General features: G+C 41.4%; 1 protein-coding gene across 5 annotated transcripts in view; it reads left to right on the top strand.

The window, feature by feature from the left end:
* Positions 1 to 15,820, top strand: part of PARG (poly(ADP-ribose) glycohydrolase) — a 133,138-nt gene that overhangs the window by 11,860 nt on the left and 105,458 nt on the right. For all 5 annotated transcript variants that reach the window (XM_033208544.1, XM_033208545.1, XM_033208543.1 and 2 more), the window contains 2 exons: positions 7,684 to 7,806; positions 7,934 to 8,017. In XM_033208544.1, coding sequence (XP_033064435.1) covers positions 7,684 to 7,806; positions 7,934 to 8,017 — 207 coding nt within the window. The remainder of the gene's footprint in view (positions 1 to 7,683; positions 7,807 to 7,933; positions 8,018 to 15,820) is intronic.

Below are 15,820 nucleotides of genomic sequence, written 5' to 3'. Positions count from 1 at the left end.
GGGTGGGGAATGAGGAAGAGACTTGAAAATTGGATTGGGTTCATATCACAGAGGGCTTCAAGTGTCAGGAACCAGACTTAAGTCATGTCTGTGCAGACAGTATTTGTGCTGTAGCAAGATTAATCAGACAGCTGCATGTAAGGAAAACAAGTGAGGATACACTGGGAGCCGGGAGAGGTAATGTTAGAGCCCAGATAAGAGATAAGTAAGGCAACAGTATGTACCGAATTGTGCTACATAGAGCTGCTTCAGGGGTTCTTTTGAAGTTTGATGCAAATTTCATTTCTAAATTATATATTTAACAGTGAAAAACTTGTTAAAAAAGAACTACACAATCAAATTTGAAGATGCTTAATTCCACATTGGAGCCAGCTGTTTTTGCCAAGATAACCCATTTTTGTGTAGACCATAGAGCCAAGGTTCCCTTGCTACGTTTATCTGAAGAGTTAGCTTAATATCAAAATAAACAGTAGGTAAAATGTTACCATTTGCAACTGTATAGGTGCGTGAATCAGATAAAGGGTGAGAGAGATAAATGTAAACTGAATGGTAGATTGATGTAAGCTTTAACTCTCATCCCTAACTCCTAATTTCTAACTTTGTATTTAAAACTATCTTATCATCACTTATTGATATTAGAGTAAGTAAAAGTTACTATAAAAACTGTATTTCTTTTTTTTTGACGGAGTTTTTTGCTCTTGGCTCACGGCAACCTCCACCTCCCGGGTTCAAACAATTCTCCTGCCTCACCCTCCCAAGTAGCTGGGATTACAGGCATGCACCACCAGGCCCGGCTAATTTTGTATTTGTAGTGGAGACGGGGTTTCTCCATGTTGGTCAGGCTGATTTCGAACTCCTGACCTCAGGTGATCCGCCCACCTCGGCCTCCCAAAGTGCTGGGATTACAGGTGTGAGTCACCGCGCTCGACCAAAAACTGTATTTCTAAAAATAGCTTTGGTGTGACTTTAACTGACTTTATGTCAAATTTCTTAGGGGAAAAAAAGGATTCTGCTGTTTTAAAAAGCTTGAAAATCATTGAGATAATAATCCTGGGGATAAAAAAGAAAATAGAAGGCTGCATTGTTTTGAGGTAAAATTGATAGAATATGGTAAATTCTTAAATATGGGTGATAAAAAGGAGTTGTTGATAATGCATGTAAAATTAAGGTTCTTAGTCTGGATTACTGAGATAATGTTAAAGGTGAGGAACTGGAGAAAAGATTGACAGAGGGTGTTAAGTGATATTTTTAGCTTTTTCTCCTCCTCCTCTCTCCCACCCTCCCACAAAGAAAACCCCAGCCATCCTATGCCATCATTATTTAATCTCTGTAGTTAACGTTTCTTTCTTAGGTACCCAGTGACCCTCGGGTTTTTAAAATCTTCTATTTTATTACAACAGTAATGCAAGATTATTGTAAAAAATATGCAACTATTATGTGAAAGCATGTAACTCAGAAAACCCATCTCTCAGTCCTATTCTGAGAGTTTAACAATTTGTTGTATTTTCTTCTAGATTCTTATTCCTGAATATGATAATAAGATATAAATGTAATTAACAGTTACTTAATAGCAGTGTTTAGTTATTAAGATTTCAGATGTTAATAGTTACAGAATTTGAAATAGTAAAATGACAGTTGGGCACGATAGCTCACACCTGTAATCCGAGTGCTTTAGGACGCCAAGGCAGGAGGATTGCTTGAGGCCAGGAGTTCAAGACTAGCCTGGGCAACATAGGGAGAGCCCATCTGTACAAAAAGTTAAAAAATTAGCCAGGCATGGTGGCACAGGCCTGTAATCCTAGCTACTCATGAGGCTAAGGCGAGACGATTACTTGAGCCCTGCAGTTTAGCCTGGATGACAGAGTAAGACCCTGTTTCTTGAAAATAAAATAAAATAAAGCCAACATTTAGCTTTAGAAAGGTAAGGCAATCTGAAATTTCACTTAGTGGTCAATTTCCAACAAACACATGCATGTATGCATGCACGCAAACACACACAGAGCCACACACAAAGCATATTACCTGTATGTTCCCCTTTGTGTGAAGCTCAACTGGTACCTATGCTGTTTTATCAGATGATATGGAACATCCTTACAAATCACCTTTAGGACGTTCTTATGAGGGTGAAAATACTTTCAGCATAACTGCTGATTCTGTCACAGTTGACTTTTTTTTTTTTTTTTCTTGCTCTGTCACCCAGGCTGCTGGAGTGCAGTGGTGCGATCTCGGCTCACTGAAACCTCTGCCTCCCGGGTTCAAGCGATCCTCCTACCTCAGCCTCCCAAGTAGCTGGGACTACAGGTGCATACCACCAAGCTCGGCTGATGTTTGTATTTTTAATAGAGACGGGGTTTCGCCACGTTGGCTAGGCTGGTCTTAAACTCCTGAGATCAGGTGATCACCTGCCTGGGCCTCCCAATGTGCTGGGATTACAAATGTAAACCACTATTCCTGGTCTTCTTCTTTTTTTTTTTTTTTTAAAGAGACAGAATCTCACTCTGTCACCCAGGCTGGATTGCAGTAGCAGTTGTGTGATCTTGGCTCACTGCAGCCTCCAACTCTTAGGTTCAAGCAGTCTTCCCACCTCAGCCTCCTGAGTAGCTGGGGTTACAGGCATGTGCCACCACACCTGCTAATTTTCTAAATTTGTAGCTATGTTGGCCCAGGCTGATTTTGAACTCCAGGCCTCAAGTGATCCTCTAGCCTCAACCTCCCGAAGTGTTGAGATTGCAGACGTGAACAACTGTGCCTGGCCACATTTGACTCTATAGACATTTCTTTTCTTTTTGGAATATACTCATCCTTTGGCTCCATTACACAATATAATCCTAAATTTCTTTCTTCCTCCTTAGCCAATTCTTATTTTCCTTTTAGGCTGTTCTTCTGTGTGTGACCAGTAAGTGTTGTTGGAGTTCCTCAAGCCTTTTTCATAGGTCCTTTTTTCTTCTCTCTCTCTCTGGTTCATCTCACCCACCCTTGTGGTTTTAATGATCACCTATATAGATAGCTCACAGGTTTCTTTTTCTTTTCTTTTTTTTTTTTTTTGAGAAGGATTCTCGTTCTGTCGCCAGGCTGGAGTGCAGTGCAGTGGCTTGATCTCTGCTCACTGCAACCTCCGCCTCCCGGGTTCAAGTGATTCGCCTGCCTCAGCCTCCCGAGTAGATGGGACTACTGACGCGCGCCACCATTCCCAGCTAATTTTTGTATTTTTAGTAGAGACGGGGTTTCTCCATGTTGGCCAGGATGGTCTCACTCTCTTGACCTCGTGATCTGCCCGCGGCCTCCCAAAGTGCTGGGATTACAGGCGTGAGCCACCGGCCCAGTTTATTTTTCTTAAGTTGCAGTGTTACTAAACTGAACCTGGGTACACTCCAGTGCCGTAAAGCCAAACACCGACACTGACATCTGTAGCAAGAGAAATAAGGGTGTTTGTTTGCAGGGCACCGAGCAAGTAGAATAGGATAGCTATTGCTTAAAACTTGACCTCCCCAATGGCTTACAAGCAAGATTTTTTTAAGGTAGAGATATATTCTAGGAAAGCAGAAGTTACTGGCAAAATCATACATCAATATGTGGGGGTTATACATTGGTTTAGTCCCAAAAGGCAGGATATCTTGAGGTGGGGTGGCAGAATTCAGAGATTCTTTGATTTGCGATCAAAGGCTTTGTCTAGAAACTTGGGATCAGCAGAAAAGAATGTTAAGGTTTGGCATGTGGGTGTCACTGTCTCCAGGCCCCTCAGGAAGAAATTTAGAACAAAGAACGTCAGTCAGAGTTCAGTCTTCAGTTCCCCCTTATGTAATGGTGGTTAGCATTTTCCATTTGGCAGAGTCTGAGTTTCTGAAAAATAACTCAGAGACCTTTATCAAGATGTTATCTTTATTTTCTATAGGGAGCAACACATCTTGTGGCTCTGACTTCCATGAGAGGCTATTGGTTTAAGCTGTTATTACCTCCTTGCTTATCTGGTGGCTCATTTACTTCTCAAGTCTAGCTAGGTGCTTGGAATTTCCCTTGAAGGTTTGGGATATGATGAGGTTTCTCTTCAAATAACCTGATCAGTCGTTTATTCTTTAATTCATAGTACCCCCCTCCCTTTTTTTTCTTTTTCTCCTTTTTTCCTTTTTGCCTTTGTTAGATGCCCAGGCACGCCACAGTACCAGGCATTATCAGTACCAGCTCACATTCCTTTCCTTATTTGGAAAGAGAACTAACTTTCTAGCTCATTACAGACATGCCTTCCCCTTTCCTCTCTGCTTTCTTTCACATGCCCACCTATCTAAAAAAAATCAAATGTTTAGCCAACCGGGATTAGTTTAGATTGTACGACCCAACCCCAGCCAACAGGGAAAGGGTACAGAGGCAGGACTTGCGTTAGGAGTAAAGGCTCTTGCGCCCCTTTGTTCAGGTGTGCTCTCATGGCGACTGGCCAAGGAGGCACTCCTGCGCAGAAGTAAAATTGCTTTGCTAAGAATCCTTTATTTGAGTGTTCAATTTCCTTAGGATTTTGAGCATTATTCCTAACACAAGGACTTGAGATTTTCTTTTATTTCCTTGCTTGAGGGCACCCCAGCAGGCCCGTAAGAGAGCTCCCTGCTCTGTCTCAGCAGATGTTTTTATGAAGCTGCCTATTTGACAGTCTTCTTTCCATAGTTGTTCCCTTTTTAAGGAATGTTGATGAATAGAGTCAAACTCTGTAAAATATTTAAAGAAATTTATTATAAGCCAAATATGAGTGACCTATGTCCTGTGACATAGCCCCAGGAGATCCTGAATATGTGTGCCCAAGGTAGTCAGGCTGCAGGTTGGTTTTATATGTATGAGAGAGGTATAAGACATCACTCAATACATGTAAGATGCATATTGATTTGGTCCAGCAGGCAGGACAACTCGAAAGGGGCTTCCAGGTCATAGATTCTCTGCTTGGCAGTTGGTTAAGAGAGTTATTATCTAAAGACCTGGAATCAATAGAAAGGAATGTCTGGGTTAAGAAGGGTTTCTAAAGACCAAGGTTTTATCGTGCAGATGATGCTTATAGATAACAGGCTTCAGAGCTCTTATCAGACACTTCATTACTTCTCTCCTGGACTGGATCAGGGAAAACCTGGAAAGGGAAGGGGATTCTCTACAGCAGCAGTCCCCAACTTTTTGGCACCAGGACCGGTTTTATGGAAGACCATTTTTCCATGGGTTGGGGGATGGTTTCAGAATGAAACTATTCCACCTCAGATCATCAGGCATTAGTTAGATTCTCATAAGGAGTGTGCAGCTTAGATCCCTCACATGTGCAGTTCATAATAGGCTTCTTGCCCTTATGAGAATCTGATGTTGCCACTGACCTGACAGGAGGCAGAGGTCAGCCTCACTCGCCTCCTGCTATGTGGCCTGGTTCCTAACAGGCCATAAACTGCTAGTCCATGCCTGTCTGCATTCCGGGGGGTTTGGGACCCTTGCTCTACAAAATGTAGATTTTCCCCGTAAGAGACAGTTTAGCAGGGCTATTTCAAAATATTTCAAAGGAATATATATTTTGGAGTAAAGTATTTCTGTTTCTTTCAGCGCCTGGTATCTGTCATGTTAGTATCTTAATTGCTATAAAGAGTCTGCCTTGTCAGTCTTAAGGTACCTGTTTTAATTTTAATGCTGGTCAGTCATGTCTAAATTTCAAAGGGAGGAAGGTATAATGAAGCATGTCCAACCACCTGTTCCCATCATGGCCTGAACTAGTGTTTTGGGTTTGCTTTAGAATGCCCTTGACTGAGGCAGGGGTCCATTCAGTTGGTTAGGGAGCTTAGAATTTTATTTTTGTTTCACCTTTTTCCTTGTTAATTTTTTAGCCTTTAGAGTTAAGCTCAGTTACCATTCCTCAAGAAAGCCTTACCTAAGTTTACCACATAAACTAAATCTGAGCTGGTCTCATAACACAATGTTCCTCATATTCATAACGTATTACAAGTGAAATTATATATTTATTTATGTGATTATACTCTGCAGTGAAGTACTCATACATACTACCACATGGATTACTCTTGAAAACATTATGCTAAGCGAAAAAGGCCAGACACAAAAGGCCACATATTATATGATTTCTTTTATATATAATATCCAGAATAGGCCTAATGTTAAACTTTAAACCATAATCTCTTTCTCTTACCAGTGGCAAATCTGTATGGGTCTGCAGCAATGCTAATACTAGCTCCTTAGAAGAAAGGATTTGACTGAGGGGCATAAGGCAGAATGAGAAACCAAGGCAAGTTTTAGAGCACGAGTGAAAGTTCATTAAAAAGTTTAGAGCAGGAATGAAAGAAAGTAAATGCACTTGGAAAAGGGCCAAGCAGGCGGCTTGAGAGATCAAGTACATAGTTTGACCTTTGACTTGAGGTTTTATATGTTGGCATGCTTCCAGGGGGTTATGTCCCCTTCTCTCCTGATTCTTCCCTTGAGATGGGCTGCCTGCATGCGCAGTGTGATTACTGGAGTTGTACACATGCTCGCTTGAGGTATTCTTCCCTTACCAGTCGAATGTTCTTATAAGGTCATATACCAGTTAAACTTTGCCATTTTGCTTCCTAGTACACGTGCTGGGGCTGACTTGCCCAACTTCTAAGATCTTAACAGGAAGCTGCTGATCACCAATTTCAGATTTTTCTATCTATTGGGTGACTCCTTTCCCTGGCGCCAGCTGCGTCCAGTTATTTTAGAGAAGCAGTTTCAAGGCTGCCTGTGCATCACTTGAAGGGTGTCTGACATTCCTGGTGGTGGTAAGGGTCCTGTCCTGCCCTGCTCATGTCTGACTGGCTACCTACTGTAACACTTCCTCAAACTTTTACTTAATAGTTACTATAGTAGCATATGTGTGTACATATATATTTGCATGTATGTGCATACACATGTATACATGCCAGATTCTAGCTTACGTATTCAGAATACAAAGTTAATATGGTTATTTTCAGGAAGTTTGGGATCTAATGAGGGAAAGAAAACAAGTGTGCTCTAGCATGATAATAATCTAACAAAACAAGATAAATAGCTGCCTACTTTGAAGTTTCTAAAGACTTCATAAAGGTAATGAAAATTTGGCAGAGTTGTGAAGGTGACAATAGAGATTAAACCAGATACAGTGGGGGAGGTGGCAATTGGTAGTAGTGGTATTAAAAAGAGAGGCCACAGTTGTATGTATACAGGGATGTAGATATGAAAATGAATTTGCCATGTTTAAGGAATTTTAAGTGTTGTTTAAGACTTATTTGGAATGAGTAGTGTTTTGATAAGAAAGTATATGAAAATCGGGATGACATAATCAGAGTATAGGCATTATAGCATTAGAAGCCTGGGAGTTCCTTAGAAAGATAATGTTATTCCAAAGTGAGGGTAAGGGTTTTATGGGGGCTGGATGTGTCTAGCAACAGCTGGAGTTAGGCAGAAGGATAGGAACCACTTAGTAAAAGCTGAGGCAAGGAAGGATTCCTAGGGGGTATGGAGCTAGAATATGTACTGTGTCTGGTGACTTGGAACCTGATTAAATAGAGGTGAGGAATGGGAAGAGCTGAAGGATTCTTTGGTGATTTCTTGCCTGGGAGCTGGTCTTTATTTTACAGCATTTGCTTTGGTTACTTTGGATTATTTTATAGAAGATAAATTTAGTTTTTATGCACTGACAATTTTGTTTACCCTCAATTTCAGGTAGATCTTTTGCGAGCAGGAGAAGTTCCTAAACCTTTTCCAACACATTATAAAGATTCGTGGGATAACAAGCATGTTAAAATGCCTTGTTCAGAACAAAATTTGTACCCAGTAGAAGATGAGGTAAGAACAAAACCGAGATTCTTTTAGTCTCTGAAAAATGGTTTGGTACTTGCTTGTTTCACCTTTGATTCTGTGATGCAAAAGAACTTAGAATAACTTCCTCATATGTTTTTCTTTTTTCCAAAAGAATGGTGAGCGAACTGCGGGGAGCCGGTGGGAGCTCATTCAGACTGCACTTCTCAACAAATTTACACGACCCCAAAACTTGAAGGTATATTGTTTTTACCATTCTTGCCTCTTTATGGGCCCTGCCTCTCCTCTTTCAAAGACTTTTTGGTCTTAGTAGACTCAGGTAGCAACATTCTTTAGATGCAAAGTGCTTGCTTCCTGGCATTAAGGAAGGCTCCTTAGAGACATTCTACTAGGAAATGAGAAGAACTGAGAGTTGCAAATGACTTGCCTGGAGCCACACGGAATAATTTGGAGAACCAAGAATAATACCTCTGTTTCTTGATTCCCTATCCAATTTCCTTCAGTCCAAGCTTCTCTTTTATTTTTTGTTTTAAAATTATCGTGTTTCTGAAATACCTTTAAAAGTAAATCAGGAAAGAATTATGACTTCAGCAATATTTGCCCGAAGGGAAGCTGAGTTTCCTAATGATTAAAGTATACGTTAAGCATTCTGGGTTTTATTGCTCTTAATGTAGCTCCTAGCAGTTTAATAATTTATTAATCTTGTATTTTGGCAATAATTTATTTTTGATATATTTCATTTAAGACTGCAAGGGTAGCCATTAGATTGTTTTTCTAATATCTAAAATATGAGTGTGTGTGTATATATGTGTATATATATATTTATATTGGGGGCACTATAGCCATGAAAATTTTAATGTTTTTATAAATATAGACAGTGATAGAATTTTTTATACATCCATGAAAATGGGTTTTATTTTCTTTCAGAGACTTTGTTGTGTATAGTCTCTGTGTATAGTTTCTCAGATTTCTTAATATTTTCTACTGAGAGTTGTGTAGCAGGGTGAGCCACAGACAGAACCTCTCAGACACCGAGTTGTAGAAGGAAGGGCTTTATTCAGCTGGGAGCATAGGCAAGCTACTGCCTTAAAATCCGAGCTCTCCGAGTGCACAATTTATGTCCCTTTTAAGGGCTCACAACACTAAAGATTTCGCATGAAAGGATTGTGATTGATTTGAGCAAGCAGAGGGTATGTGATGGGGCTGCATGCACCGCTGGTCAGAGAAACAGAACAGGGCAGGGAGTTTCACAGTGTTCTTCTGTACAATGTCAGGAACATCAGTTTCTAAGTCATGAGTTGATTTTTAACTACTGGGTTTAGGCCAGGCAGACCCAGGCCTGGTTCCGGGCCTGGTGCCGGGCTGCCTGTCTTTGGTTTTACTTCATTGTTTTTTCTTAAAACAGGTACTGAATATAAAACAACATAAAACAATATGAGAGGGTCTGTTTATTCATTTCCCCCCTTTTGAGACTCACACTTTTTATTAGTGGGAGTTCTCACTCTTATTTTTGCTACTCATGTCTTTTTGTGCAATAGATTGATAGTGATTCATATAGTATACTTGCGCTGAAGCATTTTGTTGAACTAAGGTAGCAATTGATTTGTTTTCTAAGACCACCAGAGCGAGCACAAAAGAACCAGCGAGTAGGCAAGGGTAGGAGCAAAACTGCAAATTTATTTTTGGTCACCTAGCTTCAGGGAAGAAGGTGGGTAGGGAGAGGTCTGTCGGCCTCCCGCAAAGGAGGGCGTCTGCCAGGAGCGGCTTTTCTAGGAGTGGGAGGGCAATAGGCGGGACACGGGCGTGTCGGGGGGGCGTTCCGTAGGTGCTACCAGGTAAATCTTGGTGTCTTCGGATTGACGTCACCTGGTGCATGCCCGGTTGGTCTGCACCTTCCCGGGCGCCGGCTGCATTTTCGCGCGCGCGGGAAAAGTTGGTGATGAAGAACCCGGAAGTGTGCCATCTTGCCTCTGTTCGTCCAAACAGCAGTGAAGCTTTTTTATCATTTGAAGAAGTACAGGTAGCAAACAAAGGAGCAGTAGGCAGGTTTTTATTACTATTATAACTTTTATTATGAGTTTTAAATTCTCTTAGTGCTGGGAACTAATTTTTAAGCATGGCTCTCAGATTAAGTCCGTGCCACACTTGCACAGGTACATGTGCCAGTTTTGTCATATGTTAAACTATGTCTTTAACTACTTGCCTTTGGTTATCTGTGTAGACAGTAATTAATAAGGTGACATTTCTTATAGACCCTTTTTTAGTTGCTAGCAAGTAGTTGAGAGCCAGTCTATTTTGATAGATAGCATTTTTTATCTGGGTTGTTTTTTTTTTTTTTTGCCGGGCCATAATAGTCAAGCCTTGACCAGTTTTATTAGTAGTAATTTCTGAAACAGCTTGTAACCGTATAATTCAGTTGAGCATGTAGATTAGGGGTCTGATATCCCCATGAGCCATCTTGTGCCCGAGTGGCGGGTCCATAGTATTGTATGATTTTTTCAGGGGCTATTCATCATGTTTTTAATTATTTATGGCTATGCTTCGTTTTTCACGGGAAGCATAGACTGGGAAGCCCAGAAGTTCACCTGTTTTTATGGGCAGTAAGAAGAAAGATGGTTTAATAGTGCCAATAACGCAACCACCTGTCCACTGGTCAGGCAGCTTAGCGTAAGCTCTATGTCTACCTATCCAGTATAACCTGGTGGGGGCAATCTAGTCCTGCTGGAATTCTGGGTGGGCCCAGACAGTCTGCAACCTTGGAAATTTACTGAATGGATTTCTTTTTGCATAATTGGAACTCCATCATGTAACTGTTTTTGCGGTACTATTATACAGCTTTTGCCCAAGACAACTAAGCTGCCCTACAGGATGAGTGAATTCTTTTTCTTCTCTAGCTATGCAATACTGTCTAATAATTGAGACTTTTAGAACCCAAAAATTGTCAGGGTGGTTCTTTTGGGCCGGGAACTCATCAGGAGCTGGGTCCGTAGGAACTAATTCTCGGGCGTCCCATGGCCATTGATGTCCTGTTAGACTTCCTCCACAAACATAACATGAAGTGACTTTTAGAGACTGGGCTACATGTTCGGCTAATTGCAAAAACAAATTCTTAGTTTTTCCTGGAATCTCAGATACTGGCACATTTTATTCATCATAGAAAGTCTGAAATACTGGTTCTGGAGAGTCTCTTTGAACCTCTCCTTTTATTAGGATGCTTACGCTAGGATCTAGTCCTTTTTCATTAATGTCTAATGTTACGTATTTTTTTTTTTTTTCATTTTGGGTCTGAGGGGTTTGTGATTACCAATTCCAAAGGGTTGTAGCTCCCACTCATGCAGGAGGGGCTGACTTTTCCTTTTTGGAACCAAACAGGATCTTTTTAATTTTTTTTCAAGTAGCCCAAATGACACAAGACCAGTATTGACACATTTTACATAAATACAATTCTTGACAGATATACTTATTTTCTGCTGTATAACTTTTCTTTCCCAATCTAGAGAACCGCATTCCATCCCATGCTGCTTATTGTTCATAGCGGCACAGGTGTCAACTTTTTTTTTTTTTTTTTTTTGAGACGGAGTCTCGCTCTGTCCCCTAGGCTGGAGTGTAGTGGTACGATCTCGGCTCACTGCAAGCTCCGCCTCGCGGGTTCACGCCATTCTCCTGCCTCAGCCTCCCGAGTAGCTGGGACTACAGGCACCCGCCACCTCGCCCGGCTAGTTTTTTGTATTTTTAGTAGAGATGGGGTTTCACCGTGGTCTCGATCTCCTGACCTTGTGATCCGCCCGCCTCAGCCTCCCAAAGTGCTAGGATTACAGGCGTGAGCCACTATACCCAGCCAGGCGTCAAATTTTAAGCTTACATTTTTGGGGACCCCCCCCTTTTTTTTAAGCTATTACTTTACCTGTGTCACTTAGAAAAGGACCACTCCTTAATTTTATTTTAAAAACTCTGATTATGAGAGGTTCAGAGGGGTCATAGCACACATCGGGCTGGTCACTTCGTGGATTATATTCTTTGTACTGGGTGTCATTATATAAACAAGTTTCTTTTAGAGTCCTGGTACACTTATAATAACCATAAAATAATAGGACTGTAGCAGTCTTGTGTCCTACTTCAGTAACTTGATGTCTGTATACTGGGAATAGCCCTGAGTCTGAGGAAGGTCAGTTGAAGTCCTTACTGTACAAGTCCAAATTTTAAGGAAAATGAGTCCCACGATGAGTTTCCTTGTGTTTCGGCCATGTGTGGACCATTCAGCTTCCGGGTGTGACTAGAGCAGGGCTTATCATCTTTTTCAGAGTCACTTTGCAGGGCTTGGCGAAGCTGCTCCCATCCATGTACAGCTCCCAGTCTACTGGATATTTAAAGATGGTCTCGGAGGTTGAGCCCACTAGAATAAACTGAGTCCAATACTTTTACACAGTTATGTTTAACTGGGCTCTCTGATACCAGGAGCAAGGTGGCGGGGTTTAGGGTGTTGCAAACTTAGATGATTATGCGGGGATTTTTACAGAGCAAGTTTTGGTATCTAGTTAGTCTGGCATTTATTAGCTAATAGTGTCCTTTGGTATTTATTAAAATTACCACAGCATTGGGGGACTTTAGGTTTTGCCTAAGAGTTAGCTTATCTGCTTCTTGTGCTGACAGGGCTGTTGCTGCCAGGGCCCTTGGACATGGGGGCCAGCCTTTGGAAACCCCATCTAGTTGTTTTGAGAGATAGGCCACTGGCCTTGGCCAGGGCCCTACAGTCTGGGTTAAAACTCCAACTGCCATTCCCCACCCCCACACACACACATAGAGTGTAAAGAGTTTTGTCAGGTCAGGTAGCCTCAGGGCTGCGGCCGACATGAGTTTTTCTTTTTAACTCATGAAAAACTCATTGTTGGTTGTAATAGATGTAGTTTATCTAATCTGCATTTTTATTGACTGTCATTTACCAAAATATTGACTTAAATCCTGTAACTATTTGATTTCAAGCTTTAAATTGATCTGGTATTTCTTGAGGGGCTGCAGTTGCATTTAAATAGATGTGAGAGTTGAAAGATCTATAAGGGGCTTCTCTCAACTTTACAATGTATTATTATTATTATTTTTTCTCTTGTTGATGAAATGCCAGGGTGAAAGGGATAGCCAAATGAACTAAAGCACAAATGCCACTCTAATTATTTGGCAGAGTGCCCAGTAAAGGTCCACCACAATATCACCACACATCCGCTCAGGGATGAACAAGGGCTGCCTGATGAGCTCTTGAAAATTCTTAAGCTCACTGCATCCCTTCAGGTCTCCAAGTAATGCTAAGTTTGCTTCCTGCCATGAGAGACATGAAGTGGACTTAGTGTTGGGGGAAGCTGGATGGCCCTCGGGGGCTGACCTGCAGGGACTCTGGGATATAGCAGAGAGAGCTTGGCATGACTTATTACTCCAGGCTGTAGAATCCTGGAAAAGAGCTACCATGCAGCCCACGCCTGGTCGACTGGAGGACCACCTTAGTGGAAGGGGGACAGTCAGGGCCTCTGGCCTGCCATGTGCACAAGCATAACAATTGCTTTTGTTTAATGTGCAGGTGGAATATTTGATCCATTTCAACCAGGCATTTGCATCTTGGTATGCTGTCTTAATTGCCAAAGTTTGTTTTAAGTCTTTAACTTTTATGATCTTCTAGTAAAATGAATGTTTCCTTTAGCACCTGTTTTTACCAGTTTTAGACCAAAAAAAGCTAAATACCGTTTTATATTTAATAATGCTTTTTGTAGGATTTTTATACCAGATAAGCTAAATTTTACCTTTATATTAGTGTGTTATTAATTTTAATAAAACCTTGTAGATGTATTTATCCAATTTTTCATGTTTGACCATAAGGTAAGATTTTATAGACTCTTTTTAACCTTTTATAATTTTTGTTAAAGAGCGGGTTGATGTTTTAAGAAAAACCTGTTGCATTTTTACTTTAATGTCTAGTTCACAGAAAAAACTGGATGATAACCTTTTTAACTTTAGCTAATGTGTTTACACACAGAATTTTCTTTACAATTAACGTTTTAAAACTTGCTTAAACTTTTAAAACAGTTTTTTAACCTTTTAATGTAGATAAAAATCCACATTCTTTTTTTTTTTTTTTTGAGACGGAGTCTGGCTCTGTCACCCAGGCTGGAGTGCAGTGGCCGGATCTGAGCTCACTGCAAGCTCCGCCTCCCGGGTTCACGCCATTCTCCTGCCTCAGCCTCCCGAGTAGCTGGGACTACAGGCGCCCGCCACCTCGCCCGGCTAGTTTTTTTTTTTTTTTTTTTTTTAGTAGAGACGGGGTTTCACCATGTTCGCCAGGGTGGTCTCGATCTCTTGACCTCGTGATCCACCCGTCTCGGCCTCCCACAGTGCTGGGATTACAGGCTTGAGCCACCGCGCCCTGCCAAAAATCCACATTCTTATGCCTCCTTATAATCTTTTTATTAAAGGTGTGTTTTACATTTTTAATATACCTTGTACATAACTGTACTCAGGAGGCCTTATTACTTTTAAATCATATGACTTTTTTGCATAAACTTTTTTATAACCTTTTTTTCACGACTTTCACAATCTTTTGACATGTCTCAACTTTTTGACTTACTACAAACTTTTTTTTTTTTTAATAACCAGTTAATTTATTTCAGGACAAGAATTTACCATATAACATTCTTTTTATATAAATTCTGCCTCCTCCCTTTTTTTTTCTTTCTTAAAATTTTTCAACATAGTTCCTAGTGGGGTGGGCTTATTTTGCGCCCGACCCATGTTGTCTCAAGACAAAATACCACACTCACAACACACACTCACCACAAAACAAAGAACAGATAAAGAGGGCACACACACACACTTTTATTGTTTATACCAAACCAAAATCAGAATACCACAAAATCCAAAATCCAAGTACCAAGAAATCTAAGTCAAGTCAAAACCAAAATCAAAGTATCCAGCAATTCAAGTCAAGTCAAAACCAGAACAAAAGTTCCAATACAGGCACACCGTGGGTGATCAGACCAGGCCACGCCTCCACTCAGATGGAGTGGGCAAGTTCCAAAGACTAGCCTTACCAAGTCAAGTCAAAACCAAAACAAAAGTGCCAGTACAGGCACACTGTGGGTGATCAGGCCACGCTTCCACTCAGATGGAGTGGGCAAGTTCCAAAGACCAGTCTTACCAAGTTTCAGATGTCCAGACTCGAAGTGCCAGTTCCTTCCCGGTGTTCAGACACTGTGTTAATCCTCCACAGGGGCCTGCTACACGCTGCTCTGGCGAAGCATTCCACCGGGGCACTTGCCTACCCGGGAGTGCTCTTTGGATCGCCTCATTCAGACTAGCCGGAGTCTGCCACGGGGATGCTCCACAGGGCAGGCCTGAGCCGCCTAAGGGGCTGCCTCCGCCATCCATCCATCAGTTACCTCACTTCCTGGTCAGGGAACCAAGAAATATAGCAGGACGAGCCGCAGACAAAACCTCTCAGACACCGAGTTGTAGAAGGAAGGGCTTTGTTCAGCTGGGAGCATAGGCAAGCTACTGCCTTAAAATCCGAGCTCTCTGAGTGCACAATTTATGTCCCTTTTAAGGGCTCACAACACTAAAGATTTCGCATGAAAGGGTTGTGATTGATTTGAGCAAGCAGAGGGTATGTGATGGGGCTGCATGCACCGCTGGTCAGAGAGAAACAGAACAGGGCAGAGAGTTTCACAGTGTTCTTCTGCACAATGTCAGGAACATCGGTTTGTAAGTCATGAGTTGATTTTTAACTACTGGGTTTAGGCCAGGCAGACCCAGGCCTGGTGCCGGGCTGCCTGTCTTTGGTTTTACTTCATTGTTTTTTTCTTAAAACAGGTACTGAATATAAAACAATATGAGAGGGTCTCTCTCTTTCCTCACTTGCAAGTTATTGTTAAACTTTCTATACATTTCTGTAGCTCCTGTTTTTTTGCTTTACATGGAAAGCATTGATATGTTATACCATAATGTATTTTGAAGACTTTGTTCCTTGGGGACAGTGTTTCTCAATCTTCTAATGGGCTCTTTA

Source organism: Trachypithecus francoisi, unplaced genomic scaffold (genome assembly GCF_009764315.1).
Source record: "Trachypithecus francoisi isolate TF-2019V2 unplaced genomic scaffold, Tfra_2.0 Lachesis_group9, whole genome shotgun sequence".
NCBI classification, from domain to species: domain Eukaryota; kingdom Metazoa; phylum Chordata; class Mammalia; order Primates; family Cercopithecidae; genus Trachypithecus; species Trachypithecus francoisi.
This window is presented reverse-complemented; position numbering and strand designations above follow the sequence as displayed.